At 32.1% G+C, this 20,715-nt stretch overlaps 1 protein-coding gene across 1 annotated transcript; it reads left to right on the top strand.

Moving 5' to 3' along the window:
- Window positions 1–6,426: 6,426 nt before the first annotated feature.
- LOC129808180 (epidermal retinol dehydrogenase 2) lies at window positions 6,427–19,909 on the top strand. The gene is made up of 4 exons (XM_055857948.1): window positions 6,427–6,829; window positions 10,273–10,581; window positions 19,044–19,404; window positions 19,468–19,909. Exons 1-4 carry the CDS (start codon window positions 6,795–6,797, stop codon window positions 19,738–19,740), a joined length of 978 nt encoding a protein of 325 aa, XP_055713923.1. The 5' UTR covers window positions 6,427–6,794; the 3' UTR covers window positions 19,741–19,909.
- The last annotated feature ends 806 nt before the right edge of the window (window positions 19,910–20,715 follow it).

The following is a 20,715-nucleotide window of genomic DNA, read 5'->3' as shown; positions in this document are numbered from 1 at the left end:
AAATATATTAGGAATCTATTCTATAGATTTTCATTTTTACAGAATATTAAATAAATATAGAAAATCTGATCAAAAACGTGTTCAAAAAAATCATTCCCAAGAAAATACTAATAATATAAAAAAAATAATAATAAAAATATAGAATATAGATTGTGAGAATCCATTGATTAATCGAATTAAAATAAATCTCTGAAAATTCATTCAGGCGTTTCTGACAAAATGGGAAAGTGAATAAAATAAACTATTTTACTATAATTTGGGACTTTTTTTCCTGATTGAGAAGCCCCTTAGCTTTTGTAAGCCCAGAATAAAGACTTTGAAAATGAGATTTTAACCAACTTTCCGTGATTACTAAACAATGATCGTAATTTTTCTTACTTGTTAACACAATTGATATGAGATCCTCTCCAGGTTCTGCGGCTCAGGTACTTCCCTCCGGATACAATGCAAAGACCACAAATTTCCCTTCCAAGATCAATTTTGGACATTTCAGTTCTTGATTTCTTGAGGACAATCATCACATTTCTGTTGATGGAGTTGAAGTGGTGCTCCTATACTTCTTTCTGCTTCTTCCGAGTCCTCCGGAATGCTGGATAACTCTCAGGAACTGGTCAAATTACGACACATTTCCAAATTCAGTCTTTCTGCACTTTCTGCACGTTCTGCTCAATGTATCCCTTTCCCACCTTGATTATCACGCACAAGGGCAGACATGGAAAACTTTCTGGCCCATATTTAAGGTACTTTTTCCTTCCTTCGTGAATTTTTACACACCCGGCTGACACCGTTAGCTGAGTTCAGCGCTGAAAGCTGCTGATTACTGAGCTAAAATCTCAGCGAGGTTGTATGAAATTAGTGCTGAGGCAATATATGAAAATGTTACGGGTCAGCGCTCATGATGGTCGATCACCCGAACTAGCTGCTGAGTTTTTAGCTCGCTCTCAGCAGATAATCTCAGTATTTTTTTAGGAATTTTCAGAATAAAAAAATATTTGAATTTAGAATATTTTATTCCTTTCAAAACTCTTTTGAAAACAATACAAAATTTAAAAAAATAATGGATGGCATTCAATTCACGAATTTTCTGGAAATATAAAAAAAATTTGCCAATCCAGAGCAATATAAAGACATAATTCATTCATTATTATTATTAAATTCTTACAAAAGATGGCTTTTAGGGTTGCGGAGAATCAATAAGAAGACAGTTAATTATTCTCAGAATCAGAACTGGATGATGTTCCAGATGATGACTGCTTCTTCTCCTGCTGTTTTGATCCTGTCTTTTTCTGCAAATTACTTGCCTGATATTTCGCAGAGTACTTCCAATATTTTGCTGCACGAATTTGGCGTTAATTGAGTTGGCAAAATCAATTTTAGAAGCTGTTGATGCTTCTGAAAATGTAGAACAAACAAAAAAATCAATTAAAAATAAAATTTCCTTTTTAGTATAGGGGAAAGTGGGGCACCTTTGAAAAGGGGTACCATTGAAATTGGGCTTTTTTCTCCTATTTTTAAATAGAAATGTATCTATAAAATAATTTAGTTCTGCAAACTAATTGTGCAGCCAAATTACATTATGATAAGCCTTAGCTCCATTTAAATATTAGAGAAAAAAGTCCCATTTCATAGGTTATCGTAAAAGGAAATTATTGTTGATACATGCCTTTCCATACTTTATAGAAATTGTAGTCTTTGATGTCCTTGATGCTTTCAGTATTGCTTTTGGGTTTCTCGCCAGGGATTTTCTAACATCTAATCTTAAACTGATCTCTCAGCTATAAAGTTTCTCATTTTCCACAAATTTTCACTCCCGGACGCAAAATTCTAGTGGAAGAGCCGAGAATTGCACTGAAAAGCCATTTCTTGAAGAACACTTCTGGAAATGTCAAAAAAGTCTTCCCCCGGCCGGGAGATTCCTAATACTCGATCTTAAACTGATCTCCCACCTACAGAGTTTCTCATTTTCCACAAATTTTCACTCCCGGACGGAAAATTCTAGTGGAAGAGCCGAGAATTGCACTAAAAAGCCATTTCTTGAAGAACACTTCTGGAACTGTCAAAAAAAGTCTTCCCCCGGCCGGGAGATTCCTAATACTCGATCTTAAACTGATCTTCCACCTACAGAGTTTCTCATTTTCCACAAATTTTCACTCCCGGACGGAAAATTCTAGTGGAAAAGCCGAGAATTGCACTGAAAAGCCATTTCTTGAAGAACACTTCTGGAAATGTCAAAAAAATTCTTCCCCGGCCGGGAGATTCCTAATACTCGATCTTAAACTGATTTCTCACCTACAAACTTGCGCATTTTCCACAAATTTTCACTCCCGGACGGAAAATTCTAGTGGAAAAGATCTAAAATTTCACTGGTATGGAGAACTCTTCTTGAATAAAGAAACTATTCTCCCATGACCAGAAGAAGTTCTATTTTCCCAATCCTTCAAACAAACTGTATGTAATATGAAGTGAACTTACCAATTTTGCCGGTTTTTCCTGAAAAGGAAACACTTTCTGTGCACTTGAGACAATTTTCCTTCCACTCTTTTTTGACGTTTGACACCGGTTTCTGTTTTCTGAAACAGCCGCTACGACCGCTAGTGTCTTATACTAGAAAATGTGTTGAGAAAAGCACTGAATTAAGCTCGATTATCAGCACTATACAATTGAGCTGAGAATAGCAATATTTCTAGCTGAAAGTATTGCTGATCATGTGCTCAGTGTATCAGCATGCTGAGAAACTTAGCAGCTGGTGTCAGCCGGGCAGGAAAACAAACTGTTTCGCGCACCGCACCGCACAATTGTTTGACAGCTGATTTTTTGTCGCGCGCGCATTCGATTTGAAATTGGGAACAGTTGAGAATTCAATTGAGAATTAAAATCATCTTTATGAAAAATTTCTATGCAAAAGTGCATAAGCCTCAGCCAATCAGATTGCTCTATTTTGGTTTATGTATTTTTTCTTATGCAATTTTTCATCATGTGAATGAGCCCTAAGAACAATATTTTACTTCTAGATCTGAAAAATTTCACGAAATCTAAATTCGAATCTCTTTCCTTCTTCAACGTTTTGCATAAATATCTATAGGGGAAACTGGGGCACCACCAAACACGGGGTAGCACCAAACACTAATTTTTATTTCTAATTTTGACTATCTCAACCATTTCTTCAGTAGACAAGCATCCCTACAATGTCTATAAATTTCTATAAATCTTATCCTTTAAAGTGGAATATCTGATTAAAAAAGTCGCAGTGTTTGGTGGTGTCCCAGTTTCCCTACCTCTCTTTCACAGTCGAAATTGGATTGAACTAAATTGAATTCGTTGTAACGTTCAAGAGACGAAGAAGAAGAGTGGGATAGACATAATAAAAACATTTAAAAAAATGGTAAGTGAATTTCGTTTTTATAAGATTTCACTGATCTAAAAGATGACCCAATAAATGCTATTCCAATGAAAAAAGGGCATATTTTTTTTAGTACTTTACTATTCTCAAGTACTTCTGCATAATCGACTTTTCTTTGTGTTGATTCCTGTCTCATCTGTTTTCCCCAATCCTCGCCGTGTTCTAAAACCTTCAAATAGTCGTAACTGCAACCAATAGAAAAGTCGATGATGAAGAAGCACTTGAGAACAGTAAAGTGTTAAAATACATATTCATTTTTCATTGGAATAGCACCATTAGTTGCATAAAATAATTTAGTTTCATAATCAATTAGATAATATATGAGATTTATATGATATTCATTACTGGAAAAAAATCCTAATACCCTCCTACATACTAGAAAGATTAATTTCCATATTGAAGGGTTTTTCCTATACACACTGGTAAAAATAAAAGAGTCAAATAGACCCTTTTCAGAAAAAATAGATCATATTTGATTCTTTGGAAGGTTTACTTGCGTTCACTTGTATCTCTTGAAATGTTGTATGCACAATTATCACGATAAATTACGTTTTATTGTAAAAATAATTACTCATATCATATTTCTCAGACCTGAGCGAATACCGAAGATGACTTATTCATTGGTTTTATTCGTTCATTCCGGAGTTAAATAGGTGTCAAAACTGTGACTCTTTCAAAGGATCCCCGGTGACCCTTTTATTTCTACCAGTGGAGACGTAGAGAATTTGCTACAATATAAACATAACTTTCCCTAATGTGTAGTGGCCATAAGATATACAAAGATAGAATTTAAAATGATTTTAAAAAAAAGATTACCTATAATATCTTCATGATTATTTTGAGCCGTAAAAAATAGGAGTATAATTTTAGTAAAATTTTATCAAATTTAATTAAAATTGCCATGTATTTGGAAAAAATTAATCAATTATTGTGATAGCTTGTTATTAACTGAGTTCTTACTAAAAAAAACTTAAATTTGGGTAGCAAAAAGTCAACTTCGCTCGGTAATTGAATTTAGATCTTTATGCCTTCAACACGCCTTTTCGCTCGATATGATTTATCAAATCGAAATTCGTGTTCGTTTCTTTCTCAAAAAATTGCATAAGTCTATCCCACTCTTTTGGTCTCGAAATTGGATTGAACTACATTTAATTTGGTATGATGTTCAAAAGAAGAAGAGTGCGAATGAGTAGGATAGATATGGGCAAAGATTTTAAGACAGAAAGGGTTATGAATTTTGACTTTATGAGATATTCCTGATCTAAAAGTTGTGCCAGAGTCAATAAAAACAATAAAACTGTCATGAAAGTTGTAGAAAAGGAAAAGTGTAAGGGTTGTTTATTTTATTTAAACAAAGCAAACCTTTAAACGACGAGACAGTTTTCGCTAACCGAAAATCAGCAATAAAAATAGAACCGATAAATAAAACTTGTGAAACGTCTTACATTGAACCTTCGAAAAGCCAACAGTCTAATTTGATATATTTTTTGTCTCTATGGACGATAGGGACAAAAATAGCCCAAAAATTTAAGTAATTTTTCTGACGATACCAATGACAGATAATTTTCACTCATGAAAAACAGTATGTTTGAGTATTGTAGTTTCTTGTTCTAAAACAATTTTGCTTTGAAAAAATTGGAAGTATAAAAAATGATTAAAATCAATTTTCATTATAATCATTTAAAAATTCGTAATTTTTGAGCTTAAAAATTTACTATATAGAAAATAGCTGAAGACTTGCAAAAAATATCCTAGATTCCTTCAACCTTCTACTTTGCAATTACGTACAAAAACATAAGAAAAATATCTTTAAGGTAATAAGGAAAAATTATTTTCTTTATGGGTCACCGGTGTTCCAATCGTCCTTAAAGGGTTAAGATTTAGATTTTTTGCTGGGCAAAATTTAATTATTTACTCACCAATTTTAATATGTTATGGTTCTGACAGATTTTTAGGCTAGGAAATTTTTATGAAGTAAATATTCGCATCCATTTCTTCCTTAAATTTTTTTCATATGTCATTTTCGTTTTGTCACTCTTAAAATTGGATTAGACTAAATTGATTTTTGTAACGTTAAAAAAAAAGAATCTTACCTAAACCGCCTAGGCTGACCGTTTATCTTAATCTCTTGAAATTTAGCCTTTATTTTTTGTCTTTAATGGCCTCTACATATTGGGAGCAATTTCTGTCAAAAATTGCTTTTTTGAAGGAAATTCCCTGCAGCGTTGTAGGGGGAAACGTCAAATTTCTGTCAAAAACGCAATTTTTGACGAAAATTGCTCCCAATGTGTAGACGCCTTAAGATTTTCTCCAAAAAAGTATTAGTACGTCAAATAAATTTGAACTAACCGTTATTCTCTTTCATTTTCAATGTTGTTCACTAGCAATTTTCCGCGTTCTCACGGCAATAAATTATAAATAATTGCAAGTAAATTGCAGAGCACTTAAAGTAGCTAAAGTGCTCTGCATGATTTGCGAAAAATGGTTCATAGCAGTACCCAAAAGCGTGTACATGACATGCCAGATTGATATACCCCTCAGCCTTTTTTTAGTGGCTACGGAAATTCTTTTGTAGAAAAGTTTGCCGTATTGTTGAACTCTTTTTTAGAAAATGTGTCTTTTCAACTTTTGCCCCGCTTGTCATTGTTGAATCAGTTGCGTGCTCCATAGAAAATCAATATAAAGTTGGGAATAAATGCCCTATCCCGTGTTGGTTCATTTTATGCTCCATGACTCACATTCTAAGTCTCTCTACAGAATTGTTCTTTGAGAAGCTGGCTTGAGTCTGGAATGGGGTTTTTTTTAATTGATTTATTCTCTCATGTTCCTCCCAAAATGCCTTACATTTTTTTTTATATTTACAAATATGTTTTAAGTATGAGTTGTACAGTGTAGCAAGTTTAAAATTGCGTATTTGTATTGGGTGCCGTTGTTACTTTGGTGATGGTCAATGCGTCATACATTCCCACTGCACAGTTCTATAGAGACAAATTAAAAAAGATTTTCAGCTGTCGAGTTCTCAGTACATCGCTTCAGTGGCTCATTTCAGTTTTCAGGCTCAACTGGCTCCTATCGGGTCGTTTTGTGCTGTTCCTCTTTCGCCGGTGTAAACTCCAGGTTTATTTTTGGCGGACTCACCTTTTTTCATAATCGTGCACTCGGCATTTCTCAAGAGACATCTTATCAGAGTAGCTGAATTTTGCGTTGGCTTTTGATAAGGGAGTTCTTTTTTGGAGATAAAACACCCAGTTTAATGTTATACAGTGCTCATTGCTCTTTGCAATCTGACTGTGAGTGATTAAGAAAAAAAACAGAAAGGATTGGAACTGAAAATTAAAGTTATACCAAGTAGTGCATAAGCCAGAAAAACAGAAAATCCAGAAAACACAAAAAAATGGAACGAAATTCTGAGCAAAATCATGTGGGAGTGTAAGTGTTTTTTTTTCATCTTTTTCAATTAATTTTAGAACTTCCATCTCGCATTCTTTGTGCTCACCAAATGACCCAATTTAAAAACTTTTCCCTACATTTTCTCCCATTTATCGCTGCACTAGAATAGACAAAAAAAAACTGAGAGAAATCGTGCCACAGCATTATCGCATTTTCTGCAGAATATCGCAAAAATTTTTAGACAAAACAAGATCATTATTCTTTGCAGATTAATTGCCAAGTATTATTCTCCATGGAAACTATTTTATAAAATAACATTTATGTCCTCTTTTATAGAATTTTTCACATTTTGTGATTTTTATCTGATAAAATAGCACATTATGAGTCATTAAAAGAAGCTTATGACTCTAGAGAGAAAAGAATCTCTTTCTTCGAGAAATACAATCAAATTCACGGCATTTATCATCGTTATACAATTTATATGCACGTGCATTTAATACATATTTAATGTTTTTAATTGTATCTATCTGTAAATAAATTCAGTTAATTACACCAAATATGCTTTATATAGAAATGATCTTAAGGTGAATTGCAATCATTTTGTGCGAAGAGTAAAAGAATTAAAAGAATTTATAGAAAAGAAAGTGAAAATTTGAAGGTTTAACCGTGATTGACCTAGCCCATCAAATTTTCTTCGAAGTTAATTCACATAAATTCAGCTTTATTTTACACAATATTTGTGAAACCCAAATGAAACCGTTCTATTAAACTTTCCTGTTAAACTATATTTAGAATTAGTGAATAAATTTATTATTTTAAATTAGAAAATGATACATAAATAAAAAAATAATTCACGTTAATTTATTTGCTAAATTTTATATCTCGAATATAGATAAGGCAGTAATTAATAATATATCACAAACAATGTGTTAATCAATTTTGCACAACATCGAGCTTAAGTGTCTTCTGTGTAAAATTAAATGTGATAATTTATCAAAATGAATTGAAATAATTTGCAATTGAAAACATCAATCTTCGCATGTAATACGGAACTTTGAGGATGAAACTACAATCTAGCTAGAATTTATTGCACAACATTCCTATTTGTAGAATATTACTTGAATCGGTAGAAATACTTTGTGTATACCACGTTAAATTGTACTGCAAACAAGGTGCAGAAATGTGTATTCCGTGCGTTGGGGGAAAGTCTCGCATGAATGAGGAAATTATGTTGCATTTGCATGACAAACTCCTTCATATTGACCCTGGTTGCTGAAGACGGGAAATTTACTCATATAGGGTGGTGGTTATTCTACCACAACGTCACCACTTATAGCCATATTTTCACGAATTAAATTGAAATGAGTGTAGAAGAATTCTAAAATAAAACACGGAAACGCGGTTTTGAATTTTTCAATAAGTCCCACCTAAAAATAATTTTAGGACACGCCCCTTTTATAGAAATTATTGTTAATTAGGTTTTCCATTTTCTTTTCTTTTTGTATTTTCAATGTTTAATAAAGCATTATGGCGACATTATTGATAGATCATAATTTTTGTACACTTATCTATTGGATAGAAAAAACTTCTGGGAATTTCATATAAGTAAGATAGTCTCTATTAGGTGGAGCATAAAGCGTTCTTCAGACTAGAGGTTTAGACCAGCTTCCGAAGTTCTCAAAATCTTAAATAACAAGCAATTTTAATGCTTTTTGAGAGCCTAATAGGTCATTAATCTTTAATAATCCAATCCTTATTTAATTTTTTTTTAAAAATCATGATTGATAAGAAATTAGAGCAGTTAAGCCATATGGCTAAGCCTTAGGTCTGAAGCCCGTATAATACGGTCGTCAGATTAGCGCGACTAGCGGTTTTCCAGTTCCCGAAGGAGTACAATTCTAAACAACAACTAGTCCTAATCTTAATTTGTTCCCAAAGTTTTCAGAAAAACGTCCTTAAAGAAATTAGGGCTTTCAAGCCATATATGAATAAGCTTTAGATCTGAAGCCTGTTTAACAAATATATAATGAAAAACAAATATGTAATGATTCTACTGAAATCGATGAATACAATGAAGGCCATATCTCTCTCTATAACACAATAAAAATATTAGACATACATATAATAAGATCATTAAAATCGGGTGAATAGTTTCGACACTTAACACATTTCTTGTTAATCGAAAAACTTAATAACTTGGAGCGTCACTTGCCGGCGATTTGTAAACTTATCTATGCCGTTATTTTATAGAACTTTTTGAGACCTTTCAATTGAGTATTCATTGATTAAATTCGCTTAATAAATCTATGTGATGTAAGGTATCAAGTTTTGACTTTGATCCCTTATGTTTCAATGTCCTCCTTACGCATGCTATGCATTGTAAAGACATATGCTCTTCTGTTTATATCGAGAATATGCAGTCATTTAATACATATTATGTTGCAATTTATGTGTTTCCTTAAAAAAGATAGTATAAATGCGCGAAAACCGTTTTTTTTGTATAGAACTTTTCCCCCATGATGGTTTAGAACTTTAGTCCCGGAACAAAAGTTGTTACCTATTCCATGGCCTATACAATGATAGGTCTCATTGGTGATCGCACCATAGACCACTTTTACCATTGTCCTTTAAGGGTGTTGTAATCTAGGCTATGTATTATCTAAAAAGCGCGACGTGGGTTCGTTGTGGTTACAATAGAACTGGAAATATGAGGATGAGGAGTTAAATTTCACAGAAAAGTTCTCACAAAATTCAATCATTCTTTGACATCGCTGTAGTTCGTCACATGTATACAAGGGGCGTTGTCGTCAAAAACCGTGTTCCAAAGCATAAATAAATTGAATTATCTCCGCTAGAGCAAGCGACAAGATCAAATTCTTCGGCAAATAAAAGACCCCTTTTGTCTATATTTCACCTCTACATATTACTTGACAACAGCAAAGTGCTAAAAAAAAACGTGATCATTATTCATTGGAATAGCACTACTGTCTTTCAATGATGTTGGAAAAATAGACCGATGTAACCACATATTGCTTTCTTCTTTCTCCATGGAATGTTATGCAAAGTTTGTGCACGAAGTTACGCATGGAAAGTTTGACATCGCGTCGATTTTGATAATAATTTTTTTCAATGCCTATCCTGAATTAAAGTCTGGTTGAGAAATTCTTTTCTTAGATACTTACACTATAAATAAATAAATAATTTTTAAAATTATTTAATGTAAAGAATTTAAATTCAGTGACAGTTAAGATGCATTGATAGGATCTGTCCGTGTTCTCTATATAAATATTTCCTTAAATTTTTTCTCAATTAATCTGTAAGGCACGAAATCAAAAATGTGAATATTTCTTCAATATTTCTAGTACAGTATGTGTTAAAATTTTAAAATTAGGTGCCTTAACACTATAAGCTACGGATTTTCCACAAATTATAACAACTGATTCCTCATGGGCATATATGGCATATTTTCTTGTTTTCTACAGACAACCCAACAATGCCGGTGCTCGAGTATATTCCGCAATTGTGCTCATATTTGACCTCATCATGATCTTTGTGCAGTGGACCTACTTTGTATTTGAGGGCATCTACCTACTCTTCAAGCCACCGGAAGAAAAATCTGTTGTAGGGGAGATTGTCCTGATAACAGGGACTGGTCATGGAATTGGCAGGGAGCTGGCACTCCAATATTCAGCACTGGGAGCCACAGTTGTCTGCTGGGACATCAATGAGGAGGGAAATAAGGAGACTGTGAAAGAAATTTGCTCCCGTAAGGGAAAAGCCCATGCATTTGTGTAAGTACCCATTCTTGGTGAAATTTTTCTCTTATCAATGATATTTTTTTCCTGGCAAAATTCCAATGCAACATTTGCCAAAGTGCCATCATTTGAGAATTACGTGAGCAATTTATTTATTTTTTATCAGAATATACTTAGGTAGCTTATGTTTCTGATAAGATATTCATTCTCTTGTTCAATCCACATCAAAATTCACACAAAAATTCAGATAACAATTATCTGAATTTTTCTATTACTAAGCTCAATATATCATTTATGACAATAGTATTTTTTCATGCTAAATATGATGCGTTTGTTCGGTAGATTAGTGACATTCAAACATTTTTTTTTAATTTATTCAAAAAGTATTTCTTGTACCGCGCCGGAAAAAAAGGTGTGTTATTTAATTTCAAGAAAATATATGCGTCCCGCATTAATATGTTTTGCATTGAAACTAACGATTCTAACTCTTCTTTGTTTAGATTTTTGGGACTTCCTAATGATTCAATGATTTCAAAATGAATTAATGAACATTTTACCAAATCTCCGATGACATTTTTTTGGAAGTTATATGGCATTATGAATGCAATGTTTTGGTAAATTGAACCAGGAAAAGAAGATGGAATTGAAGTCGAAATTCTTGAGAATATGCTAAAAATCGAAAGAAGCCCCAGGTGCATTAGCATATCTAAAAATATTTTTTTGCAAAAACAATCTCCATACTTGAAATGGGAAATGTTTTGCATTTTTACTTTTTCGGAACATTTTTTTTCTTGCTTTTCCGACTGATAAATTGCAGCAATTTATTCCTCATCAAAAGATGTGAGAAAATGTTAATGCCAACTTGAGATCGTGTGTCAAGGTTGCAATGAAAATCATCAGTATTATAAATAAGTTTGGACAGCAGAATCTTACTAATCAATATAATTATAAACAATCGTTAAATCATTTGGTTTTTTTTTATTAAATAGATAAACGTTTGCTCTTGAAATAATTTCGCACAAAAAATAGGAATATTTTCCAAAAGAACTTTCTGTTTTATTTGCAAAATTAATGGTTTTTAAAACAAATAAATTACAAAGTTGATCTTAAAGATATTAAGTCAAGGATATAAAGTCGTATGTTGGAATTCTATACGAAATAATAAATTCGCCTTGCCTTATCTTTTATATTTACACTTTCTATGTAATATGTGATACGGATTTTTAAGTTACTGAGTTACTTATTCCTTTTGGAGTAAGGGAAAGTAGGGCTTGCATCTATAAAGTCGGGTTTTTTTCTCCTATTTTTCAAAGGAATTGAGTCTTAACATAATATAATTTTTCACAATTAGTTAGTGGAGCTAAATTATGCCATTACAAGGTCCAGTTTCATTTAAAAATTGGAGAAAGAAGCCCTGTTTCAATGGTATCCCACTTGCCCGTATTATAATTTCCAAAAAAATCTCAGAGTTATAAAATTGAATTCAAGGTTTTTGTGATTTTTCTTAAATTTTATATTTAATTGAATGTGTATATTTATTGATGATGTTTAAGAGAAATTAAGTAAGTTGCTTATAATAAAATTACCGTACAGCTGATTAGCTTAGCAATTTTGCACTTTATTTTTAACTAGTCTAGCCCTAATAAAATATAAAATATATTGTAAAACCGTAATATTAATCCAGACAAGGGACATTTCCATTGTTTGGTACTAAAAGTCAGAATTTGGAACCAACACTGAGACGGAGGTGAATGCATAGGGATGGGCAAGATTAAAAATGGTATGAAAAGAAATTTAATTCAATAAGACTAATTGGAGATATTTTCCAGATTTATATTATATACTATTTCAAAGACTCATTTATTCCGTTTTATATGTTAACTAGGTGCATTTTTCATAAAAATGTTTGATACACTTATATAGAATTTATGATCATTGATCACATAGTTCTTACTATCCATTTTGAATATTTTACTAACCAATCTTTTAATTTACTTACTAAAAACATTGGAGTAAATGTCCCAAATTTCGGCCAGTTTACAATTTCGGCCACTCTGTTTATTCTTCAAAATTCCATGAATTTTATTTTTTGCATACTTTGAAAAAAGTATGAATTATGAAAAAATAACAAAAAATGTCGTTTCTATGAACAAGATTATGTGAAAAAGACTTTGGAAGAATTTCGGAAGGGCAAGGAACTATAAGACAACCAAGGTGGCCGAAATATTACCCAAAGCTATATCTATATTTTTTTTCATTTTAAAATATATGAGAATGATTTTAGAGAAAACAAAGACGATAAACTATTCTACAAGGATTCAAGCAACACCCCTTAAAAGGAAATGACAAAAAAATCAGTTTGTTTTAAAAATATCACTTACTCTGTTCTGAAAAAAGTCGTACAACTTTTAATACAAAATGTACTAGAAAACTTACAAGACTTTACAACTTTACAAAACATTACAAGACTTAGACTTAGAACTTTAACACTTTCATGCAACTATGCAACTTTATGTATGCAACTTTGGTACATTTACCCTGTCCCTTAATTAAATTTCGAATTAGACCCAAAAAACTGCAAGAAAAAACCAAAAATTATATGATTAAATCAACACAAAATGAAAAGTTAAACAATTTCGGAGTATATAAAAGCCTTATTAAATATTTCTCGTTCGTACAAGGGCCTAACTCATTTTAAGCAATTTTTCAGGAAAAACAATTCTAGATTAATTTTTTCGTTGAATTATTGAAGGTTAATTATGCAACCACTCTGGAGGGGCCTACTTTTAAACGGATTTGGTTAAATTTGGATTTACAGTGCCCGCTCTCTAACCCAGAACGACTTAATCCGGACGAGTTATTGACGGTTACATTTAAAATAATCTTGAAGTCATGTATGTATGTGTGTTCAGCAATGAAAATTAATTATCCTGTGATGTTTTTGTAAAATAAATTAAGTAATAGCATAGAATTCTCTGATTATATCTTTTTAAGATTCTTTAAAACTTTTATTCTATTTCTACAAAAAAACTTGTGTTATATTTTCGAGACGTGGACAAATTCAAAAAATCCATCCGGATTACGAAGCGGACATCTGTCATTTTGTCTCCCAATCATCCGGATTACAAAGCGAGCACTGTACTTCAATGGTGTTAAAATTCCAAATCCGACGGCATTGATCACAATCGGTAATGAATCGGATTTAAGTATTGGTAATAGTTTTATATTGAAACACTGTTTTTAGCGTTTTTTTCTATCTTATGGCACATTTAAAATCCAAACGGTAAGCGATATCAGCTTCCGGATTTCAACTATTTCTCCTAAAATGACATCATCTTGAGATAAATCTCTTCCTTCTTTACCCCTCTGCCCTCATCGCATTCGTTCCTTATCACTCTTTACTATCTCAAAGATGAGATTTTTCTAGTTTTTCTCAAAGTTGGATTAGACGATTCTGTTCATTTTCAGATATGTCTTACACTGATAATTCTTATTAACATTTCGTCTGTAGACCCCTTTCACCGAAAAAAATCGCCGGTTTGAATTATGCAAGGTTAAAAGGTCAAAAACATTAAAATTACCCCTTGATCAATTTTCAAGTTTGTGATAGTTTTCTAATGATTTATGAACTAATACTTAAATCAGGTTTAAACTCATATGCATTAGAAAATTCTAAAGAGATTCACACCTGTTTTCTTTTATATATACATCAAAAATTTTCTGAATTATTGTAAATCATAATTAGTAAGTATATTTTTGTAGAATAAGTGTGAAAAGATATAGGGGAATGTAGGCATGGTTCGCACACAGTGAATCTTCAAACGATGCGAATTTTCTCTTTATTTGTAATGAGTTGGTTTACCATTTATAATCTCGTTTCATAAGGTTTCATAAGGTTCTTGTAGTTAAGAAATGACGAACTAGTTCTTAACAAACAAAGAGAAAACTTACATCGTTTGAAGGTTCACTGTGTTCGAAGCATGCCTACTTTCCCCTAACTTGAATGATTTGAGCCCCTGTTTCGCTAAAATAAAATCATCTTTGTACTGCTTTGCTACAAAATTAATTGGTTCTAAAATTAATTTCAAAATCTTATCAAGGTAATCAAAGCGCTGCTAGATTATAAATATTTGTCTTATATTATTTTATTTATTTATTATTTTAGTATTTTATGTTCCTGTTGTACATAACACCAATAAGAGACAATCATCTTTCAGATGGACCCCTAAATTAAAAAATAATAATACCAATATGGACTGCGTTTAAAAATTTATTTGCCTATATAGGGTAAAGTGATATTATTTGGAATTAGTGGTACAAGTTGGACAATTCACCGGTACAAATTGGACATGGCTTTTTTCTTGATAAGTACAGTACAAAATTTGTTTTTAAGCACAAGGAAGTAAATTATAAAACTAAAGCATTAAAAATATACAAATAAAAATAAAGTACTAAATTTATCAAGACAAAAAGCCCTGTCCAAATTATACCATTATTGTTTAACTTGTACCACTTTACCCTATCTGAAAATTTTTAAGGTTCTCTATATTACAAAAACAACTTGTGTTCTAAAAATTTAAATGTTACGAAATGATACAATTGCCATTAATTTTATTTATTTATTTATTTATTTAAATATAACTGATAATGAAAATTAGTTTATAAACCAAAATTCAGTTGAAATTGAGCATGAGATCTAAAAGAGCACAAAAATAAGGTGTTAATCATTAAAATTAAATATATATTCGCTAATTACTCGGAGCTAACAAAAACCGATCCTAAAATCGTCGCTTTCGTTATAAATATAACTGTTGTAGTCGTTGTATTCTCATATACATTAAATTATGTGATTTTACGCTTGTTAATTTGAAATTTTATGTTAATGTTCACAATTAAATTTACTTTTGATTTTTTCTGCAAGTTTACGGCTAATGTCTAATGAAAGTTGATAAAAATATTCAGTTGAGATATGACCTCATCCACCTCATCCCAGAATGGCTATCTTCTTGTTTTGTTCGTTACGTAACGCTAACCTAGCCGATAAGGATAAATCGCACCTGAATCTCATCGATTAATTAGTAAATGTTTAATTGAATATTCAATAAAAAATCCCTGAATGCCACATCAAAACATCAATTGAAAGTAAAAAATATTCATGGAACACACTAAAAGTGACCTTTATATCGATGGGAGAGAAAAATATTTCGTGGTGGGATGGTATCCAGCAATGTTCAGAGAACTGGTGGAGGATTTAAATGAGTCCACTTGTTGCGGGTGTTTGAGACAAATGGTCACAATGTAGTTCCAAGTTCACAGTCCAACTATTTATCACGCGATTGATACTTACACTGCATTTTAGTATGATTGACGAGTACACAGTTTATGTGAAATTACCCAGCAATGGACAGATGAAGATCATTTGGGTAAATAAGTGCATAGCTCAAGCATGAGACGCACAATTTAATTTTCCTGTTTCTATTCCCTGACATTAAAACAAATATTTATTGTTTAATTCTAAATGCGGTGTCGCATTTATCGCATTTATCAATAAGACTTCTTGAGATAAATGTCTTTGTTATCTTTTGAGGTGAATGAATGCGTCAATTTTCTTGAATCTGCAAAAAGCCACAATTATTGAAGAATTTCATCCAGGTAGACTTTTATGGGAGAAAAAAAAACACTTAACTGATATCTTTGAATGTATTTATTAACAGGTGTAACATAAGATTCCAAGTAAGTTGCAGTGAAAATAAAACTTTTATAAAAACACTGAGATGAACCTTGCCGGTGACGCACTGGTGTACCATTACTTATTTGGCTTTTACAGAAAACCATGAGAAGGGGTTCTCAATGATTTCCACTCGTGCGAAAGAAGTTTTTCCCTTCAAATCTCACTGAATTTTAAGAGAGCAAACATTCCAAATCATTTAGAAAGGAATACTGCAACTCTCAATGCACAAACACACAGAGAGAAAAAATTGTTAAATTGACTAATTTTGTGATTTTTCTGATGATATTCAGTTTTTACTGCTCGAAATCAAAGAGAAAGCAGTTTTCTTGAACGTATGACACGGCTAGAGGGCAAGCGGTAAGAGATATCTACTTCCGGTCTTCGACAACCTCCCCCCCAATAAGTCAAAATTATCTAGGACAGTCTTTTTTTCTTTTTTCTTAGAAGAAAGGGATGAGGTAGGGGAAATTAAAATATGGCAAAAATATTTTTCGTCAGTCAAAAGGCAGCACAGACCTACCACTTACTTTCGATCAACTGATCATGGAGACTGATCTGTGCTAATCAGAACGACTGAACGTCGCCAATCTTCACTACATAGTCTTGTTTCTGTAAAATATTCTATTTTGATCGGCAAAAATTCTAAAACTGATTAGAAATTACTTTAAAACATAGCTAAGCTCTTAACTTTTTAATTTAAATTTTGTTAACAATATTTCACTACTGTAATCAAGACGGTAATTCTAATTCTAAATTGATAAATTACACCGAACTCTAGTTTTCGAATAATTGAAGGTGAAAATGAAAAATAAAATCTCATTATGAAGTTTTTTTTAAACTTTTTTGAGTATTTGATAGCTGTCATCCGGATATCAGAGAGCTGAGTGTATTGTCTATTTTTATCAATTTATACTGCCCAATCTACTGCAGCCTTAATTAGTGATAAATATTTCAATACTAAGCTAATAAAACTTGTAAAGCTAATATCAATATTAAGCTAATAAACTTTGTAAAAGAATGCTTAATGTTTTTACCCAGTTAGAGGAGACCGGGGCAGAATTAGCCACATATAGTATTAGATAGTATCTTATAGTTTGTCTTCGAAGGAATATTAAGGAAACCACTCTTTATTCTAAATATATACTCCCTTAATATTCATTGAAATATTTATCAGACTCACACGGTAAAAACTTTCGGCCACTGACCGAAATACTGGAACAAATTCACTTTAGAACAATTTTTTTTAGAACAAAATTGTATCTGAAGAAGACATTTTAATCCAAAATACGTACATATTTGTCCAAAATAGATACTAATTTGTCCCAAAAATTTGGGTGTCCGCAGACGAGCTAATTTTTGGAACAAATATCTACCAAAATTTTTTACAGTGCATACAAACATTTTTTGTACAAATTGCACGGAATCAAAATTTCATTTGGTGGCTAATTCTACCCCGATCTCCCTTACTTGTCAAATTACAGATTTATTTCAAATTAGTACCGCATCTAAGTCTAAATTTAAAACTACTTCAACCTTAAATTCAAGTGTTAGTTAAAGGAAACTGGGGAAGTTTGGGACACTTTTTCGTATTTAAACTCTGAGACATTTATTTCAAAAAGCCAAGAAACTATTTTAGAATTTTATAAAGCCCATGATATACCCTCATATGTTATATTTAATAAAAGAATTTGATAAAGCTCACAAAATTAAAAAAAAATAACCTTTGAATAAAGGAAAATGTTTAATGTGTCATTGTATTCCTAACATTCCCTAACCGGGGCATAGTGGGACAAAACAGGGGTTATTCTAGACGCGGTTTTTTCTGATATTATTTGGTATTTTTAGCAATAAGGAGCTTTAGCCCACGGTCAAATACCTCCTCGGAAATTATATCATCTGTGGATTACACTTTAAATCCCTTCAGTCTTCTTTACAAAAAAAAAATTTTTTCAACACTATCCGAAAACCTTGCAACCTTCCTTTTGGTTTTCAATCTTCATACCATTTTTTATAGCGTAACTATTCTTAATAATATTTAAAAAGGAAATAAAATGATGCGGTGACGATTGAAAAATAATAATTTTTCTAGTGGAATATTAATCAATATATTCTGTTATAATAACATCACTAACAATGCCATCAATTAGTAAAAAGAAGAAAGAAAGATGAAATAAACTTACCATATGGTAATTATTTTATTGTAATAATCACCTCATTATAACATGACGATTATTCCCGACTTCGAAAGTATGGCGTAAGGGTTCTCAAATAATTATTATAACCTCATGATCAATATAACGTTATTCAGACTTCCTTCTGTTACTTGGGTTTTAGCCAAATGAAATTAATTATTGATTAATTAATTTTGCGTTAGTAACAAAACATTTTACAATGACCCAAAAATGAGATGTTTTTGTGAACTCGGTAAATGCAATTTTATCAAGCAAGAAAAACATTGTTTTTTGTACAAAGAATTTTTGTTGGATTGATAAAAGTAATTTTTTTTGGAAAGGTCAAAATTTTTCTCTCTGTGATCAGAGAGATCAATACACCTGAACGAAAGTGTAATGGAAGAATTACGTTAATCGCGTTGAACGCAAGGTCATCAGCATTGAGGCTGATTCAAGTACCAATATGATTGTATCTGATTACCGGATGCACATCAGAAAAACAGCGGCATTTCTGGTGCCTCCAGTGATTTATGCTCAAAAAAAACTTCCGAATAATTTCAAATAACTTATTCTCTTTTACTCGGTTCTTCTTAAAGGTGTGATGTCTCGAAGCGTGAGGAGATCATTGAGGTGGCCAAGAAGGTTAAAGCGGAAGTCGGAACTGTGACGATCTTGGTTAATAATGCCGGCATCATGCCCTGTCATCCTTTCCTGCAACATACCGATACGGAAATCCGCAAAATCTTCGATATTAATGTTCTGGCGCACTTTTGGATGATGCAGGCCTTCCTCCCTGACATGATCGCCAAACGTCATGGTCATATCGTTTCACTTTCATCCATGGCGGGAATTGTTGGACTGCAAAATCTTGTGCCATACTGTGGATCCAAATTCGCTGTTCGTGGACTCACCGAAGCTATCTATGAGGAATTTCGTATGGAGGGACTTTGGGAGCAGGTTGATTATTATTTTTTTAATTCAATCCCTAATCACGCATTAAAACCAATTTCATTTTTCTAGATCAAATTCACCACTATCTATCCCTACATGGTGGACACAGGACTTTGCAAGAAGCCCTACATGAGATTCAAGAATCTCATGAAGCTCATCAGACCTGAGGAAGCTGCCGCAGCCATTATTTCTGCCCAGAGGCAAGAACTAATCGAAGCATCAATTCCCAAATACCTTCTGTACCTCAATGGATTCACCCGCTTGTTCCCTGTCAAGTGTGGTGTTCTCCTAAAGGATTTCTTTAACAGCGGAGTCCACTCAGACCTGACTGAGGAAAAATAAATTTTTCGTGTGTGATAAAATTTTGATAAACTAGTAAGGGCGGGTGTAGAGAGTGATTCTAGTAATAATCTATTTTGTATAGATATTTTGAAAATGTTTGTTATTGAATGTATGTACTCTCGATGATTCCTTTTTCTAAATAAACCTTGTAAAAAAAATTATGCAAAAATAATGTTTTTATTATGGAAGCAAAATGGAATTATTTTGAAATTTAAATCCTAATGCCCAACGCACAACAACTTTTGTTTGCAAACATGTTTTCAAAATTTCCTATCAGAGAGAGCGAGATAACTAGATCTCGGTTCCATTCACGTTTACAAAACAAAAGTTATTGTGCGTTGGGCATAATACCTTTTTTGTAAACATGTTTATTTACTTTCATAAGTAATTTTGAAAACATATTTAACAAACAAAAGTTGTTATGCGATGGGCATCAGTCAAAAAAATAAACTGTTCATGCCTTATTAGTTTATTAATATTTCTATCTCACTTTTTTGCATTCTTATTTTTCTTTTGAACAGCATCAAAACAAATTCAATTTGGTTCAATTCAATTTGAATTTCAAAGAGTGTGATAACATACGCAAAACGTTTACGAAAAATGTCCTAGGAAATACAAATAGTAAGTTTTATCAAAAGGAAAAGAAAACGTTGTTTTTTCACCTGAAACCAAATTAAATGCTTAGACGCTTTTGTTTTTAAGATAAATAGGTATTTTTACAGACCAAAGTTTAATACCAGTTATATAATCCGCTTTTTTCCAAATTGTCATCGATCTGGAACTTAATTAAACTGTAAAAGATATCAACTTTCGGTCTTTTGTGACCCCCAATAAAAAAAAAACATTATCTCCAGACTTTTTTTCTTTTCTCCCTCACCCCCCTCCATCTCCTCCAAAATCATACATTTTGGTTTATTTCGAAAACGGGACTATAGATTTCTTTTATTTTCGGATATGTTTTGGAAATAGCCTAGG

Source organism: Phlebotomus papatasi, chromosome 3 (assembly GCF_024763615.1).
Source record: "Phlebotomus papatasi isolate M1 chromosome 3, Ppap_2.1, whole genome shotgun sequence".
Classification (NCBI taxonomy): Eukaryota; Metazoa; Arthropoda; class Insecta; order Diptera; family Psychodidae; genus Phlebotomus; species Phlebotomus papatasi.
This window is presented reverse-complemented; position numbering and strand designations above follow the sequence as displayed.